This window comes from Crinia signifera, chromosome 8 (genome assembly GCF_055691185.1).
Source record: "Crinia signifera chromosome 8, ASM5569118v1, whole genome shotgun sequence".
NCBI lineage: Eukaryota > Metazoa > Chordata > Amphibia > Anura > Myobatrachidae > Crinia > Crinia signifera.
The window spans coordinates 166195899-166211055 of record NC_139224.1 but is presented as its reverse complement, the minus strand read 5'-3'; the positions used below and the strand labels follow the sequence as shown (position 1 = coordinate 166211055).

Sequence of the window (15157 nt, the reverse complement as noted above, 5' to 3'; positions counted from 1 at the left end):
TACTGCGATCAGATCTGTATAAGGGCCAGGATGTGAACTCCAGCACGGAACTTACTTTCCTTTTGGACGACGTGTCTTGCAGGTTGGAACAGTACAGGATAACGGCCGGGATGTAAATGATCAGATCGGCAAAGAAAACTACAAGACACAGACAAGGATCCATTATTGTTTGTATTATCTCAGCATAACGATTCCTCGCATATCGGACATAATGGGCAAGTAGCACTCGGCTGACAACTGCTGTAGCGCCTACAAGAGTCACCTTGGGGTTAGAAAAAGCTCATTTAGGCCAAAACTATATTTCAAGAGAAGTAATTACCAAGAGTACACCGCTAACAGGCGGCGGCAGGAGGCCCTGTCAGGCCTCATAAAACCATGATGGATAGGACAGTTCCTTCACAGTAAATCAAGGGTGTTCCTTGTCTGAGAAGTTAATGTTGGGTTGACGTGTTCCGACTTAACCAAAACGCAGAAAAATTCACTTGTCAATGAGGTATGAGGAGCCTTGTGCCTCACTGATCCCTGTAATGCACCCCGTAGAACAGCAGCCTCCCCTGTTTGTAGGCGACTTGCACCTTACTAGTTTTTTTCCTGCGATTAACTGACCACCAGTGGAATGAATTAAGTCATGTGACCTTCCGGCGAAACCATGGAAATGGTTTGTCTCTAAGGGGGAAATGAAAACAAGGTGATTGGTTGCTCATTGCAACCAATCAGATTCGGTCTGTCATTTTTTAGGATGCAATAGAGAAAAGATAGACATAGGTATTATATCCGGGATTCCGACTGACGGAACATCCCAACAGTCGGAATCCTGGACCATTTTTCGTCCAGCTCGTCAATTAAGTAAATTGTGTGTATATGTCATCTTTAGGGTCAGAGGGACAGGATTAATTGAATTCCGCCTGTCGAAAAGGGTGCGTGTTGGTAAAAACGACCGTGGATTGTCGAAAAACGGATGTGTATTCGAAAGTCTGCGGCCGCTTCCGACAAAAAATGGATCTGACTGGTTTAACCCTTTTGCAATTTAAACAGTCTGGTTTAAATTAATTGTAATTGTTTTTTTTATTCAGAAATGGTCTACATCGAATGTTGAATGATGTTATTGTTCTTATTTTAAAGCGGCTCACCACTGGATCTGCTACCGGCGCTAGGACTGTTGAGCCTGACTAGACGATGGATCTGAAAGGGTTAAAGTGGCTCACCACTGGATCTGCTACCAGCGCTAGGACTGTTGACCCTGACTAGACGATGGATCTGAAAGGGTTAAAGTGGCTCACCACTGGATCTGCTACCAGCGCTAGGACTGTTGAGCCTGACTAGACGTTTGATCTGAAAGGATCTGTTTTGTCAAATTCCACCTTCCCCTGCTGCAAATAGTGCACAGGACTGAATAACCTCCAAAATCGGATTGGGCAGCATCACTTCTTTCAATTCAAAGCTTTAGTACATTTGCCAAGACGCTCACTGCTAGAAGATTCCCACGCAGCCTGGTGCACCACAAGAGGGGCTGTTTGGCGCGGCTGCAGAACACACGAGGAGGACTCAATCTGTATCAGGATTCTGCACAATACTGTCTCATTTGCATATCTCCGCCCTAAATTTCATACCAGAGTCTAAAAGCTGCTTAGGAAACCTGCTCATGGTGAACGATTAGTGGAATTGCTAAACGTGTAGTTTATATCATGACAGTTCTGAACAACGAGCTCGATCACACGTCCAACTCCACACCTGTAGTACGATTACATTTTAATCTTGTAGAATGAGGTAAATCACCAAACCCTGCTCTAACGGTAAATACAAAATGCGCACATTGGTTTGTTAGCGGAGTCCTGTGAGGATGAGCCGGATCCTCATTAGCTGGTATAAGGATACACACTGGAACATTCGTTTACAGAAAGTCATTATACAGCGGAGGTACCTACCAGTCGCACGCATGAAGACCTTGTGATGGAGACTCTCGTACCCCCTGGAGGAGAACAATGCCACCCAGTCAGGGTTGATCATGTGAGCGCTACAATAGAAAGTGTCAAAAGAAAAAAGTTTGGTACCGTGTTAGCCAGTTGATAAGAAAAGTTTTATTGTTCCTCAGTGAGAAAAACAAAATAGCAATCTAGCAAATATGATACCTTTTAATGGCTAACAAAAATAAATGTTGTTAAAATGCAAGCTTTCGAGACTTCTTAGGTCTCTTCCTCAGGCATGGTATAACAAGGTGTGTGAAGAACCACATATATATACACAGCAGAGTAGAAAGTAAATAGAAAGTGTGAAATGCGATTGAAAAGCCGACCTGCAAATATTACCAATATAAACAATGTCATGTACAGTTCCGTGGATCTGCTTAGAATAAATGGTTTGCTAAAAAATGACAAATATTTTACATTTGTTTAACACAAAAAAAAAATACCAACAGGGATGGTGCTGGGTAGTTCTATGCTCCCCCTCCTGATGCCAATGTCACTGCGCAGGGAAGGCCTGTGCCACTGGCATGCGCTGCTAATCTATACAGCCCATCTCACAGCAGCGCTCTAGCGTACAAACAGTTGCCCTGTCCCCCACCACCCTGTCGTTCCCCCCCCCCCCCAACCTGTTTAATCCCAAATCCCCTTCCCCTAGCACCTAAACCTAAAGGCCCCATACAGATGCGATTTGGGCCCGATTCCGGGGGATAAGAACAAGAAATTGGGTGAAGTCACCCAAATCTTATGTGAATGACATCCGCTGCACGGCTCCCGATGGCGGGGAACAGAACGCAGGCGATCCTGCCACCCAGGACCTCGGATGAGACTTCTCCCCTTGGAGAAGTTGCATAGTGTATGGGGGGCCTTTACACCCACCCAGCCTAATGCTACCTGCATACTTGATTCCGCCAGTCAGGATTAAGGCGCCATTCTCCTCATAGAAGACTCATTTCAGAAGACCTCAATATCGGCATTGCAGCGCTGGTGTACTGACGGTAATAAGGATGCCGGTTTCGGTATTGTGGCGGTCACTATCCTGTCCCCCGGGATGCTAACCACATCCCCTCTAGAGCTGCCTCTGTGACGACCACTATTTGGGGACTACGGACCGGACCTATGTAGGTTTCAGTGTTATACCTGAAACAGGTTTTTATTCTATAGCGATCTGGGCTTATTATTTATAGGTAACCCCTTCATTGCTGTAGATTCCTTTGTATCCTTTGCTCCCAAGTCTGAAGGTGGAATAGAACTTTGAGCCTTGCTTGTGCCAGCAGGGTGCCAAGGGACAGCAAGGTTCCCTCCTGCCGCTCTTACTGGGCTCGCCACGTTCCGCCAGAACCAGCTTGTACCCTTTATAAAACATGATGGCATACCGTTACTCCATAGCACAAGTAATAGACTGTGGCTCATTCGCAGAGCCTTCAGATTACCGTTAGTCTGACCAAGCCGAATCCCCCCTTCAGGCTATTTTAGGGCAAATGGGGAAGAGGTGGGCGAGACTGTGGGGGAAATATATAATAAACCTTCTAAAGAGTGGGCAAAGGGCGAAGTTGCCAGAGCATCCAATCAGCTTCACCCATCATTGTAGAAAATGTACATAAATCGCAATCTAGAAGCTGACTGATTGTTACCGGCAACTTCCCCACACTACATCTGCGGGATACTACATCTACTGTGATGGGGCCCTGTTGGGTTATTCCAGCCAGATTATATATCATTATTTATTGACAGTTGTTTATATAGCGCACACATACTCCGCAGCGCTGTACAGAGAATATTTGAACATTCACATAAAAGCCACTTAGTGTTTACGAAGTGTAATACTCACACATAGCCACACAGGAGGCTGTGATAGGCCGTCAGAGGTGGGTAGTCCAGACCCCAGTACAGGAGATCATTGTCGGTGGAATTGAAGTACCTGCGTATGAAAAACCAGTCAGTGTTGGTTCTCAAAAACACCCTAAGGTGGTATAATATTGATGGGGAGTCAGAAAACATTGGTAGAGGAGCGGTGACAACAAGACACCAATAAACTGTACACAAAAGCAATAGATGACTTATTACAAGGGAATACATATGGCTGACCAGCGAAGGATATTCCGGTGGTCAGAATACCGACGCCGGCATTCCTCCCCCTAAAACCCTGCAGCTAGCTTAATCCCAACCCTCCCCCACCTCAGCATAACCCTCATACCCCACAGCCTAGCAATAAATCGCCCTTCTAATTGCCTAAACACCCCCCCCCACACACACACACACAGTCCCTCAAGTCCCCCGGTAGTACCTAAATACCTAAACCTGACCCCTCCCCTTTTCTTCTGATCAGGATGCTGGCCATCAGCATCCTCTCTCCAGTGACAGTATTCCGGCATTTCTGATACTTTAGGGCACTGGGATTCAAAAACATTTAGGAACCCCTGATATGGGTGTTCATAACAAACAAAGGTCAAACGTATGCTTGCTACGTGAACTAAAACGAATCATAAGTTTGCTTCCATTGACCTTGCATATCTAAAAAAAGTATATGTTATATTTTTGTGTACATAAAGTATGTTATATAGTTACTAAATATAGTCTCTCTTTGGTAGAAGTTTCATTCTAATAAAGCCTTTGGGAAGAGGCAAAGACAAAAATGATTCCATATGGCAGTTGCACCCTTCTAGCCCTGATCTTGTAGTGTCTCTCCTGGTGGTCTTCTCAGATTGGCTGCAGCTTCTGACTTCAGAGCTAGGAACTAGACATTTTATCCAATGCAGTATATCAGGGGATAAATCCTACCAAATTTCAGGAAAAGCTGAGATGGGCGAGAATGACCCAGAAATACATCATAAACTCTACAAACCATTGTGTCACTGGTAGATTAACGGTCACTTCTTGCCAATGTCTCTGGGCCTCATAGTCCCCAAACATGGGCGGTTTTCTGGCACCTGTAAAAAAAATATTGACAGATCAGACACATACATGCCGCATTGCATAAAAAAAAATACTTGGATAACAAACGATATTCACTAACATTAGAGTCTAGCTCAAGGGTGGCCAAAACGGTCTACCAACAGGCCATGTTTTCCAGGTCACCTGTGGATATGTAGAATGTGTTGATTAGGAATGAATAGAGAAAATGTTTGGAAATGTGACAGTTTGTAATACCAGCACCTGTGCCCCAGCTAGGTGGTCTGGGAAATGTGACAGTTAGTAATGACTGCACCTGTGCCCCAGCTAAGTGGTCTGGGAAATGTGACAGTAAGTTACATAGTAGGTAAGGCTGAAAAAAGACTTGCGTCCATCTAGTTCAACCTGGTATAGATATCCATTGCTGATTTGGTAGGTTCTGGTATTTTACAGACAAATTATATTTCTTATTTGTACCCATGGATGTTTTTCTCCAGTAAATGTTTGTCCAACTTTGCCTTGAACGCATTTAATGAGCCAGCCGTTACCACCTCTCTGGGAAGAGAGTTCCAGAGTTTGACTGTTCTGACCGTAAAGAAATTCTTTCTACTAGCTGAATGAAATCTTTTTTCTTCTAATCTATACTCATGCCCTCGCGTCCTAGATTCCTTTCTAGTAGAAAATAGGGTGTGTGACAGTTCCTTATATTGGCCCTTGATATACTTGTACATGTTGAGCATGTCCCCCCTTAAACGTCTCTTTTCTAATGTAAATAGTCCCAAATTGCTTAACCCCTTCCCGACATTTGACGTACATTTACGTCATGGTCGGGAAGTACTTCCCGACACATGGCATAAATGTACGTCATGCCTTCTAACTGTCACTGCGTCTATAGACGCAGTGACAGTTAGGTGATGTCTGCTGTCCCTGACAGCAGACATCCCCCCTCGCCGCCCAGGGGGGGCAGGGGTGCCCCCCCCGGTCGGCGATCGCTGTGATTGGCTGTTCAAATCTGAACAGCCATTCACAGCGTTTCCTGTGTTACCGGCGGCTAAGCCGCTCGGTAACACAGGGATCGGTGGTGATCGGTGCTGTCAAGTACAGCACCGATCACCACCAATGTGCAGCCCCCACCTCCCACCCGCCGGGCACTCACCGCAGCAGCAGCAGCAGCTTCCCCGGCTCCCCCGGCAGCAGACAGCGCAGCAGCGCTGCCCTCCTCCCTCCTCCCTCCTCCCCCCTGCAGCAGCAGCAGCAGCATCAAGCTGCCCAGAAAAAATAAACATATGTAGTGAATATATATATATATATATATATATATATATATATATATATATATACACACACACACATATATATATATATATATATATATATATATATATATATATATATGTGTGTGTGTGTGTGTGTGTGTGTGTGTGTATATATATGTGTATATATATATATATATATATACACACTATATATATATATATATATATATATATATATATATATATATACACACACACACACACACACACACACACACACACACACACACACACACACACACACACACACACACACACACATATATATATAGAAAGATATTCCCGACATATGACGTATATATACGTCATGGTCGGGAGGTACTTCCCGACCGAAGACGTATATATACGTCATGGTTTTAAACTGTCACCGCGTCTATAGACGCGGTGACAGTTTGGAGATGTCTGCTGTCCCTGACAGCAGACATCCCCCCTCGCGGCGATCGCTGCGATTGGCTGTTCAAATGTGAACAGCCAATTGCAGCGTTTTCTGTGTTACCGGCGGCTAAGCCGCTCGGTAACACAGTGATCGGTGGTGATCGGTGCTGTTAAGTACAGCACCGATCACCACCGATCGCCAGCCCCCCCATCCCACCCGGCAGCCCCCCCTCCCTCCCACCCTCCCGGCTGCCGCAGCGCCAGCACCCCTCCCAACCCCCCACCAGCCGCAGCGCCAGCCCCCCTCCCAAAGCTGGTGACCAAAATGGGGTCACATGTGGGGGGGTTCCACTGTATTGGTGCTTCGGGGGTCTTGCTAATGCGACATAGCACCCACCTTTCATTCCACCTCCAAAAATCACTCCTTCCCTTCTGAGTCCTGCCATGCACCCAAATGGTATTTTTGGGTCACATATGAGGCATTGCCGTACTCGGGAGAAATTGGGGCACAGATTTTGGGGTGCTTTGTCTCCTTCATTCCTTGCGAAAATGAAAAATTTTAAGCTAGAACTGCATTTTTGTGTAAAAAATTACATTTTTTTACACAAAAATGCAGATCTGGCTCAAAATTTTTCATTTTCACAAGGAATGATGGAGACAAAGCACCCCAAAATCTGTGCCCCAATTTCTCCCGAGTACGGCAATGCCTCACATGTGACCAAAAAATACCATTTGGGTGCATGGCAGGACTCAGAAGGGAAGGAGTGATTTTTGGATTTTGCAGCACAGATTCTGGTTCAATGACCCCTGAAGCACCTATACAGTGGAACCCCCCCACAAGTGACCCCATTTTGCAAACTACACCCATTAGGGAATTCATCAGGGGGTATAGTGTACATTTCAAACCCCCAGGGGTTTAACCAATTTTGATACAACTGAGCCGTGAAAATAAAAAAAAGGGATTTTTGTAAGAACTTACCGTTCGAATCCCTTTCTCTGATATGGTCCTGGTGACACAGCTCAACACTGGGATGTAGGAGGGTCCGAAGGAGCCAGGCACCTATCCTAAAGCTTTAGAGGGTAGGCTCCTCCCCTACTGCATCCCTGGACTCTTCAGTTCAACTTTCAAAGCCACTGGAATACATTAACTCAGTACAAACGCCTGCACATATTATATGCACATTTTATAACAGAAACTGTTAACTTTTAACCATTTTAACATGAACATCATGAAATTCTGGCATACTTACTGAGCGTAAGGGAGGGATCGCTGTGTCACCAGGACCATATCAGAGAAAGGGATTCGAACGGTAAGTTCTTACAAAAATCCCTTTTTCTCTTTCAATGGTCCTGGTGACACAGCTCAACACTGGGACGTTCCAGAGCCGGTCCTTTGGGAGGGTACGCTCAGGTCTGCAGCTCTCAGCACTGCTCGCCCGAATGATGCGTCCTCCGACGCGAACTCATGGAACCTATAGAATTTGGCAAATGTGTGAACAGATGACCAAGTGGCAGCTCTGCAAACCTGCTCCGCTGTGGCCCCATGTCGGACCGCCCAAGAGGTAGCAACTGACCTGGTGGTATGCGCATTAATTCTGGCCGGTACAGGCCTACCCACTTTGGTGTATGCAAAAGCTATCACAGATCGCAACCACCTAGCAATGGTCTGCTTAGATGCAGGCCAACCAATTTTATGTACGTCATACAATACCAATAAAGTGTCAGTCTTTCTAACACTCTTCACTCTGTCCACATATATGCGTAAGGCACGCACAACATCCAAAGTCTTCAACTTGTCCCTTTTCTTGGAACCCTCTGGGGGTTGAAACACAGGTAGAACTATCTCCTGATTTAAATGGAAGGCAGAGACTACCTTCGGTAAAAATTGCGGCACTGTTCTCAGAACAGCCCTGTCATCGTGAAAGATTAAGAAGGGAGATTTGCATGACAAGGCTCCCAACTCAGACACCCTCTTAGCAGATGCTACTGCTAACAAAAACACTAACTTCCACGTGAGAAACTTAAAGTCAGCCGACCTCAAAGGCTCAAAAGGTGCCTTCTGAAGGCAATCCAAAACCAGTGACAGGTCCCAAGGTGCTACTGGTTGCTTGTAAGGGGGATTCAGTTTGGATACCCCTTGTAAAAAAGTTTGAATCTCCGGTAAAATGGCAATTCTTTTTTGAAAATAGATGGACAAGGCCGAAATCTGCACCTTCAACGACTGAAGGCTTAGGCCCGAAGAAAATCCATCTTGTAAAAAATCCAACATTTTTGATAATTTGAAGTGAGATGTGTGAGCTTTTTGCCTCTCACACCATCTAATATAAGTCTTCCAGACTCTATAATAATTTGCAGAAGAAACAGCCTTTCTGGCTTTTATCATAGTCTGCACTACTGCGTCAGAAAATCCTTTCTTTTTCAAAATGGCGGTTTCAATAACCAAGCCGTCAAAATCAATCGATCGGAATCCAGATGATTGAATGGGCCTTGTCTTAACAGGTCTGGTCTCAGAGGTAGACGCCATGAATCCACTGATAACCTCTGAAGCCTCGAATACCAAGACCTCCTTGGCCAATCTGGGGCCACAAGGATCACCGGGACCTTCTGGTCCTGTACCCTCTTTAACAGTCTTGCTAACATCGGAATAGGAGGGAATGCATAAAGAAGATTTCCCTGCCAATGGGTAGTCATGGCATCCACTGCCTCTGCTAGCGGATCTCTCGTTCTGGCATAGAACCTGGGCACCTGATGGTTGAACCTGGATGCCATTAGGTCCAAATCCGGAGTTCCCCACATTGCAGTGATCTGGTGAAACACCTGAGGGTGTAGGCTCCATTCTCCTTCCTTGAGCTCCTCCCTGCTCAGGAAGTCTGCTTCTATATTCTCCACTCCTGGAATGAATATAGCCGATACTGCAGGAACATTCTGTTCCGCCCATAGAAAGATTCTGGACACCTCCCACATGGCCAATCTGCTGCGTGTACCTCCCTGGTGATTCAGATACGCCACAGCTGTGGCATTGTCGGTCTGAATCCTCAAGGGGGAGTTCCTTAACCTGTCTCCCGCCAAGGAAATCACTTTCCAGACAGCTCTCAGCTCCAAGATGTTGATTGGCAACGCTGATTCCTCTGCCGTCCACAGGCCCTGCAGCCTGAGATCCAGGGCTACTGCCCCCCAGCCCCTGAGACTGGCATCGGTAGTTACTATCAACCAGTCCCAGGTCTGTAATGACCGACCCCACTGAAGGGAATCTACCTCTGTCCACCATTTCAAGGAGTCCCGAGTGTCTGCGGACAGCACTATCAACTCCGTCTTCATGGTCAAAGTGTTTCCTGACCAGGCTGACAAAATGTTCCATTGGAATACTCGAGAGTGGAACCTGGCAAATTGAAGCGTTTCGAATGACGCCACCATTTTCCCCAGGAGTTTGAGGCACCTCCATACTGACAAGCTCGGAGCACTGAGGATCTCCTGAACTAGATTGACCAGGTCCCTGGCCTTTATCTCCGGGAGGAATACCCGATGGAGATGGGTATCCAGTATGACTCCCAAGAACTGGATCCTCTGTGATGGTACCAACTGAGATTTTTGTAAGTTTAAAATCCAGCCGTGAGCCTGCAAAAAACTGATGGCCTCTTTTAAATGACTTTGAAGCAGTGTTGCTGATTCTGCTTTGAACAGGAGATCGTCCAAATAGGGTATTACTGTGATTCCCCTGAGCCTCAGCACTGCCGCCATCACAGACATTATTTTTGTAAATACCCTTGGCGCGGTTGCTAGGCCAAAGGGTAACGCCCGGAACTGTAAATGCAGGTCTCCTATGGCAAATCTCAACAGCATCTGATGTTCCGGGTGAATGGGAACGTGCAGATATGCGTCCTGGACATCCATGGACGCCAGAAATTCTCCCTGGTCCAGACTCAGGAGTACAGTTCTCAAAGACTCCATTTTGAAATGGTCTACCCAAAGGTGAACATTTAAGGACTTCAAATTTAGTATTGGTCTGAAAGACCCGTCTGGTTTGGGCACCAGGAACAGCGTGGAGTAAAATCCTTTCTTCCACTCTGCCCTGGGAACCGGGACTACCACCCCTTTTTCCAAAAGGGAATGAGCCGCTCTCATAAGAGCTGTGCGCAGGAGCGCCTGCTTTGGTATGGGTGTGGGGATGAACCTCTTTGGAGTCCGCCCTCTGAAAGGGATTTTGTAACCCTGGGTAATAATCTCTAAGACCCAGGTATCCTGGTCTAGAGAAGCCCAAGCGTCTCTGAAGTGTGTAAGACGCCCCCCCACCTTTATCCCTGCCGGGCTGATCCCCTGGCAGTCATGCGGAGGGTTTTTCCTCTCCTTTAGAGGCAGGCTTCTTATTGAAAGAGCCAAACTTGGACCTTTGGGATTTTCCCCTGGAGTTCTGGAACTTTCCCCTGAACGATTGTCCCCGAAAGGACGCACCACCTCTAGGGGAGGGCCGAAAGGACGGCCTAAAAGCAGCAAATCTGGATGACTGCTTTGTTGAGGAGGCCGGCAGAAACGTACTCTTGCCGCCTGTGGCTTGTTTTATAATCTCCTCAAGCTCAGAACCAAAAAGTAACTTTCCCTTGAAAGCTAACATTTCTAAGGCCTTTTTGGACTCATTGTCCGCTTCCCAGGCCTTAAGCCAGAGTACCCTCCTGGCATTTATGGAGACTGTGGATACTCTGGTAGCCATTTTAAGAGCTTCCTCCTCTGCTTCCACCGCATATTCTGCAGCGGCCTTAATCTTTTCTGCTACCAGCAAAGCACCGTGGTCAGCCTGCAGCATGGTGCATAGCTCACCAGCCCACTCTATAATGGCCTTAGAGACCCAGGCTGAAGCAATAAGGGGACGCAGGGTAAACCCCACCCCTTCAAAAATAGCCTTGAGGTTTCCCTCTAGCTTTTTATCCACAGCATCTTTAAAAGCTGCACCACCCTGTACAGGTAATACCGTAGCTTTTGATAAGCGTGCCACAGAAGCATCCACAACAGGCACCTTTTCCCAGAGTTCAGAATGAGACTCCGGCATGGGGTACAGACTAAGGAATCTTTTAGGCATCTGTAGCCTCTTATCTGGGGTTTTCCAAGCCCCTTCCAATAGTTCCTGTAACCCCTCATCTGAGGGAAAAGTAACAGCCTCCTTTCGCTGTCGCTTAAAAACACCCTTAACAGGGGTCTTATCCTCAACAGACAGTTTTAACGCCTGTTTTACAGCCACAATAAGATCCTCTATACCAGCAGCAGAGGTCTCTTCAAAATCATCACCCTGGTCCCAGGGTGTGTCAGTATACTCTCCTTCCTCTTCCTCTAACACATTTGGCATAGCATAAGACCTTTTGGGGGTCCCTGTAACCTCATCCATTTTGTCCAGTATTTCACTGAATCTGTTGATCCCCTTAGCAGTATCCTGCATCACCTGAATAAGTGCAGGATCTGCCTGGGTAAGAGGTAAGGAGCCAGACGACTGCTGAGATGATGGCATAGGTCTCTGTGATTCTACCAGCACATCACTCTGCCTGTCCAGAAGCTGCACCAAAGCGTTTACCGACCTGCCTAGGGCACTGGCCCACGCAGGTTCACTCTGCTCTCCCCTATGGTGTTCACTGCCCATGGGTCTCACATCAGCGCAAGTAATACATAAGCCCCCCTTGGCCATCTGCTCAGGGACAAACTTTTGTGTGCAAACATTGCACGCGCTCAGTGCACTAAGGACTCCCTCCCCCAAAACCACAGCCTGATGCTCAGACATGATGCAAGTGAAGCGTATATATATATATCTCAATATACACAGTGCAAACAATTGTACAAGCGTTTATACAAAGTCAATGCACCCAATCACTTAGCTGTCTGTAGGTTTCAACTGCGGGGAAGCGATGCCCAGGAAATCCAAGTCACTCTGCCAGGATCAATAAGCCAGCTCAGCTCCGCTGCAAGCGTTCTGAAAGGCGCCAAAGTCAGAGTGAAGGAAGAGACCAAAGTCCCTGCTGCTGCGGGGTCCGTGACCTTTTGGCGCCAACCACCCCCAGCTAGCCGCTCCTTAGGTAGGATTTCCTTGTTCCAGTATCTCCCCCTCAAATGGGGACCACTTGGAACATGCCTGTCACAGCGCTGCTGTCCTCTCAGTCAGGAGCTCAGCGTGTAAGCTCCGCATAAAATGGCCGCCGCCATCACGGAGCGCCTGTCCCCCATGATCCCCACCTAAATGTGGAGCCGGTTTCAGGCTACTCCGGAGCCCAGGCAGCCTCTTAATAGAGGCTGTAAGCGCAGCACAGGGAGACCAGACAGAGTCTACCCTGTGCACAGAGAGCTGACAGGACGCGCTTCTGTCAGCTCCTGCTGCGCTAGCAGTGTGAGGATTCACTATGAAAATCCTCACACTGTGCCTACCTAGCTAGGGTAATAGTTAATAAAATAATAAAAAAACCCTAACTACTCTAATTCTTCGGCTGCTCCTGCAGCCCTTTAGAATAGCACCCACTCCAGTGGGCACCTAACACGAACTGAAGAGTCCAGGGATGCAGTAGGGGAGGAGCCTACCCTCTAAAGCTTTAGGATAGGTGCCTGGCTCCTTCGGACCCTCCTACATCCCAGTGTTGAGCTGTGTCACCAGGACCATTGAAAGAGAAATTAAATTTTTTCATTTTCACAGCCCAGTTGTATCAAAATTGGTGAAACCCCTGGGGGTTTGAAATGTACACTATACCCCTAGATGAATTCCCTGAGGGGTGTAGTTTGCAAAATGGGGTCACTTGTGGGGGGGTTCCTAACTTTTAGCATCTTATGGTGCCTAGAAACCTACATGGTGCCTAAAAAATAATCTCATAAAAAGGAGGCTCCAAAATCGAGTAGGTGCTCCTTCTATTATGAAGCCTGTGGTTTGGTCAACGTGCACACTAGGGCCACATATAGGATATTTATGAAAACAAAAGAATTGGGGGAATCAATTTTTAGTCACATTTCTCTAGTAAAATGTACTGTGTTCCTTAGAAAAATGTATTAAAATTGCAAATCTGCAAAAAAAAAGAAATTTTGAAATTTCACCTACACTTTGTTTTAATTCCTGTGAAACACCTAAAGGGTTAACAAACTTCCAAAATGCTGTTTTGAATACTGTGAGGGGTGCAGTTTTTGAAATGGCATCATTTATGGGGGTGTCTCACATACAAGTCCCTCAAAGTCACATCAGAACTGAACTGGTCCCTAAAAAAATCAGTGTTTGAAATTTTCTTGAAAATTTGAGAATTTGCTATTCATATTGTAAGCCTCCTAGTGTCCCAAAAAATTAAAAGTAAGTTGAAATAATGATGTCAACATAAAGTAGACATATGGTCTATGTTAGTTATTCACTATTTTGAGTGGTAAGATTATTTGTCTCACAAGCAGAAAATTTAACATTTTGCAAATCGCTAAATTTTCCATTTTTTCCACGATATTTTGGTATTTTTCACAAAAAAACACAGACTGTATCGACCCAAATTTACCACTAATTTGAAGTACAATGTGTCACGAAAAAACAATCTCAAAATCACTGGGATAAGTAAAAGCAAAAAAAAGTTATCCCCACTTAAGTGAGACATGTCAGATTTGAAAAAAAGGGCTCTGTCAGGAACGCAAAAACTGGCTCTGTCAGGAAGGGGTTAATCTCTCCCCGTAGCTTAAATTCTCCATTCCCCTAATAAGCTTTGTTGCTCGCCTTTGGACTTTTTCTAATTCTATGATGTCCTTTTTATAGTGTGGGCCCCAGAACTGTACTCCGTACTCTAGGTGAGGTCTCACCAATGCTTTATATAGTGGCATAATTACCCTTGAGTCCCTAGTTTCCATTCCCCTCTTAATACATGACAGAATTTTTTGGCCTTTTTTGTAGCTACATTACAATGGGCACTACATCCTAGATTAGTAATGACTGCACCTGTGCCCCAGCTAGGTAGTCTGGGAAATGTGACAGTTAGTAATGACTGCACCTGTGCCTCAGCTAGGTGGTCTGGGAAATGTGACAGTTAGTAATGACTACAGCTGTGCACCAGCTAGGTAATCTGGGAAATGTGACAGTTAGTAATGACTACAGCTGTGCACCAGCTAGGTGATCTGGGAAATGTGACAGTTAGTAATGACTGCACCTGTGCCCCAGCTAGGTGGTCTGGAAAATGTTGACTGCTGGTAGATCTCAAGGGCCGGTTTGATCAGCCCTGGTCTAACTTACCTTCAGTCTGTGGTCAACCCAATGGACTATTTCAGCCTTTGGGGGAGACTTCTTTCTAAAGACCATATGGGGTGTAAATGATCGGTCAACAATCAAAACGTCAACAGATTCAGCCAGTGTCACAATGATCGACACACATATGAGCGTTAAGTTTGTGGGTTGTTGGTTTTCTTTTTCCTTCAACTTTTTCATAATTTACCAACTAAGCGAACTACGACTGGGAACAGGAACCTGTCCCGACGAGTGGCGGGCGAGGGTACAAATTTCAACTCATTTTGCTTCAACATTGTTTAACATACATAACACTTAAAAAAAAAGAAACCGGTATCAACCATTTCCATGTTGGTCTTTTACCTGTGTCAACTTTTTGTACCAGTTGACCTGTCCAATTGACCCAG

General features: G+C 46.0%; 1 protein-coding gene across 1 annotated transcript in view; it reads right to left on the bottom strand.

Annotated features, from left to right (window-relative positions):
* Window positions 1-15157, bottom strand: part of ALG6 (ALG6 alpha-1,3-glucosyltransferase) — a 32208-nt gene that overhangs the window by 12953 nt on the left and 4098 nt on the right. The window contains exons 2-5 of the mRNA XM_083157676.1: window positions 4807-4891; window positions 3793-3882; window positions 1926-2014; window positions 56-138 (exon numbers count right to left, since the gene is read on the bottom strand). Coding sequence (XP_083013802.1) covers window positions 56-138; window positions 1926-2014; window positions 3793-3882; window positions 4807-4891 — 347 coding nt within the window. The remainder of the gene's footprint in view (window positions 1-55; window positions 139-1925; window positions 2015-3792; window positions 3883-4806; window positions 4892-15157) is intronic.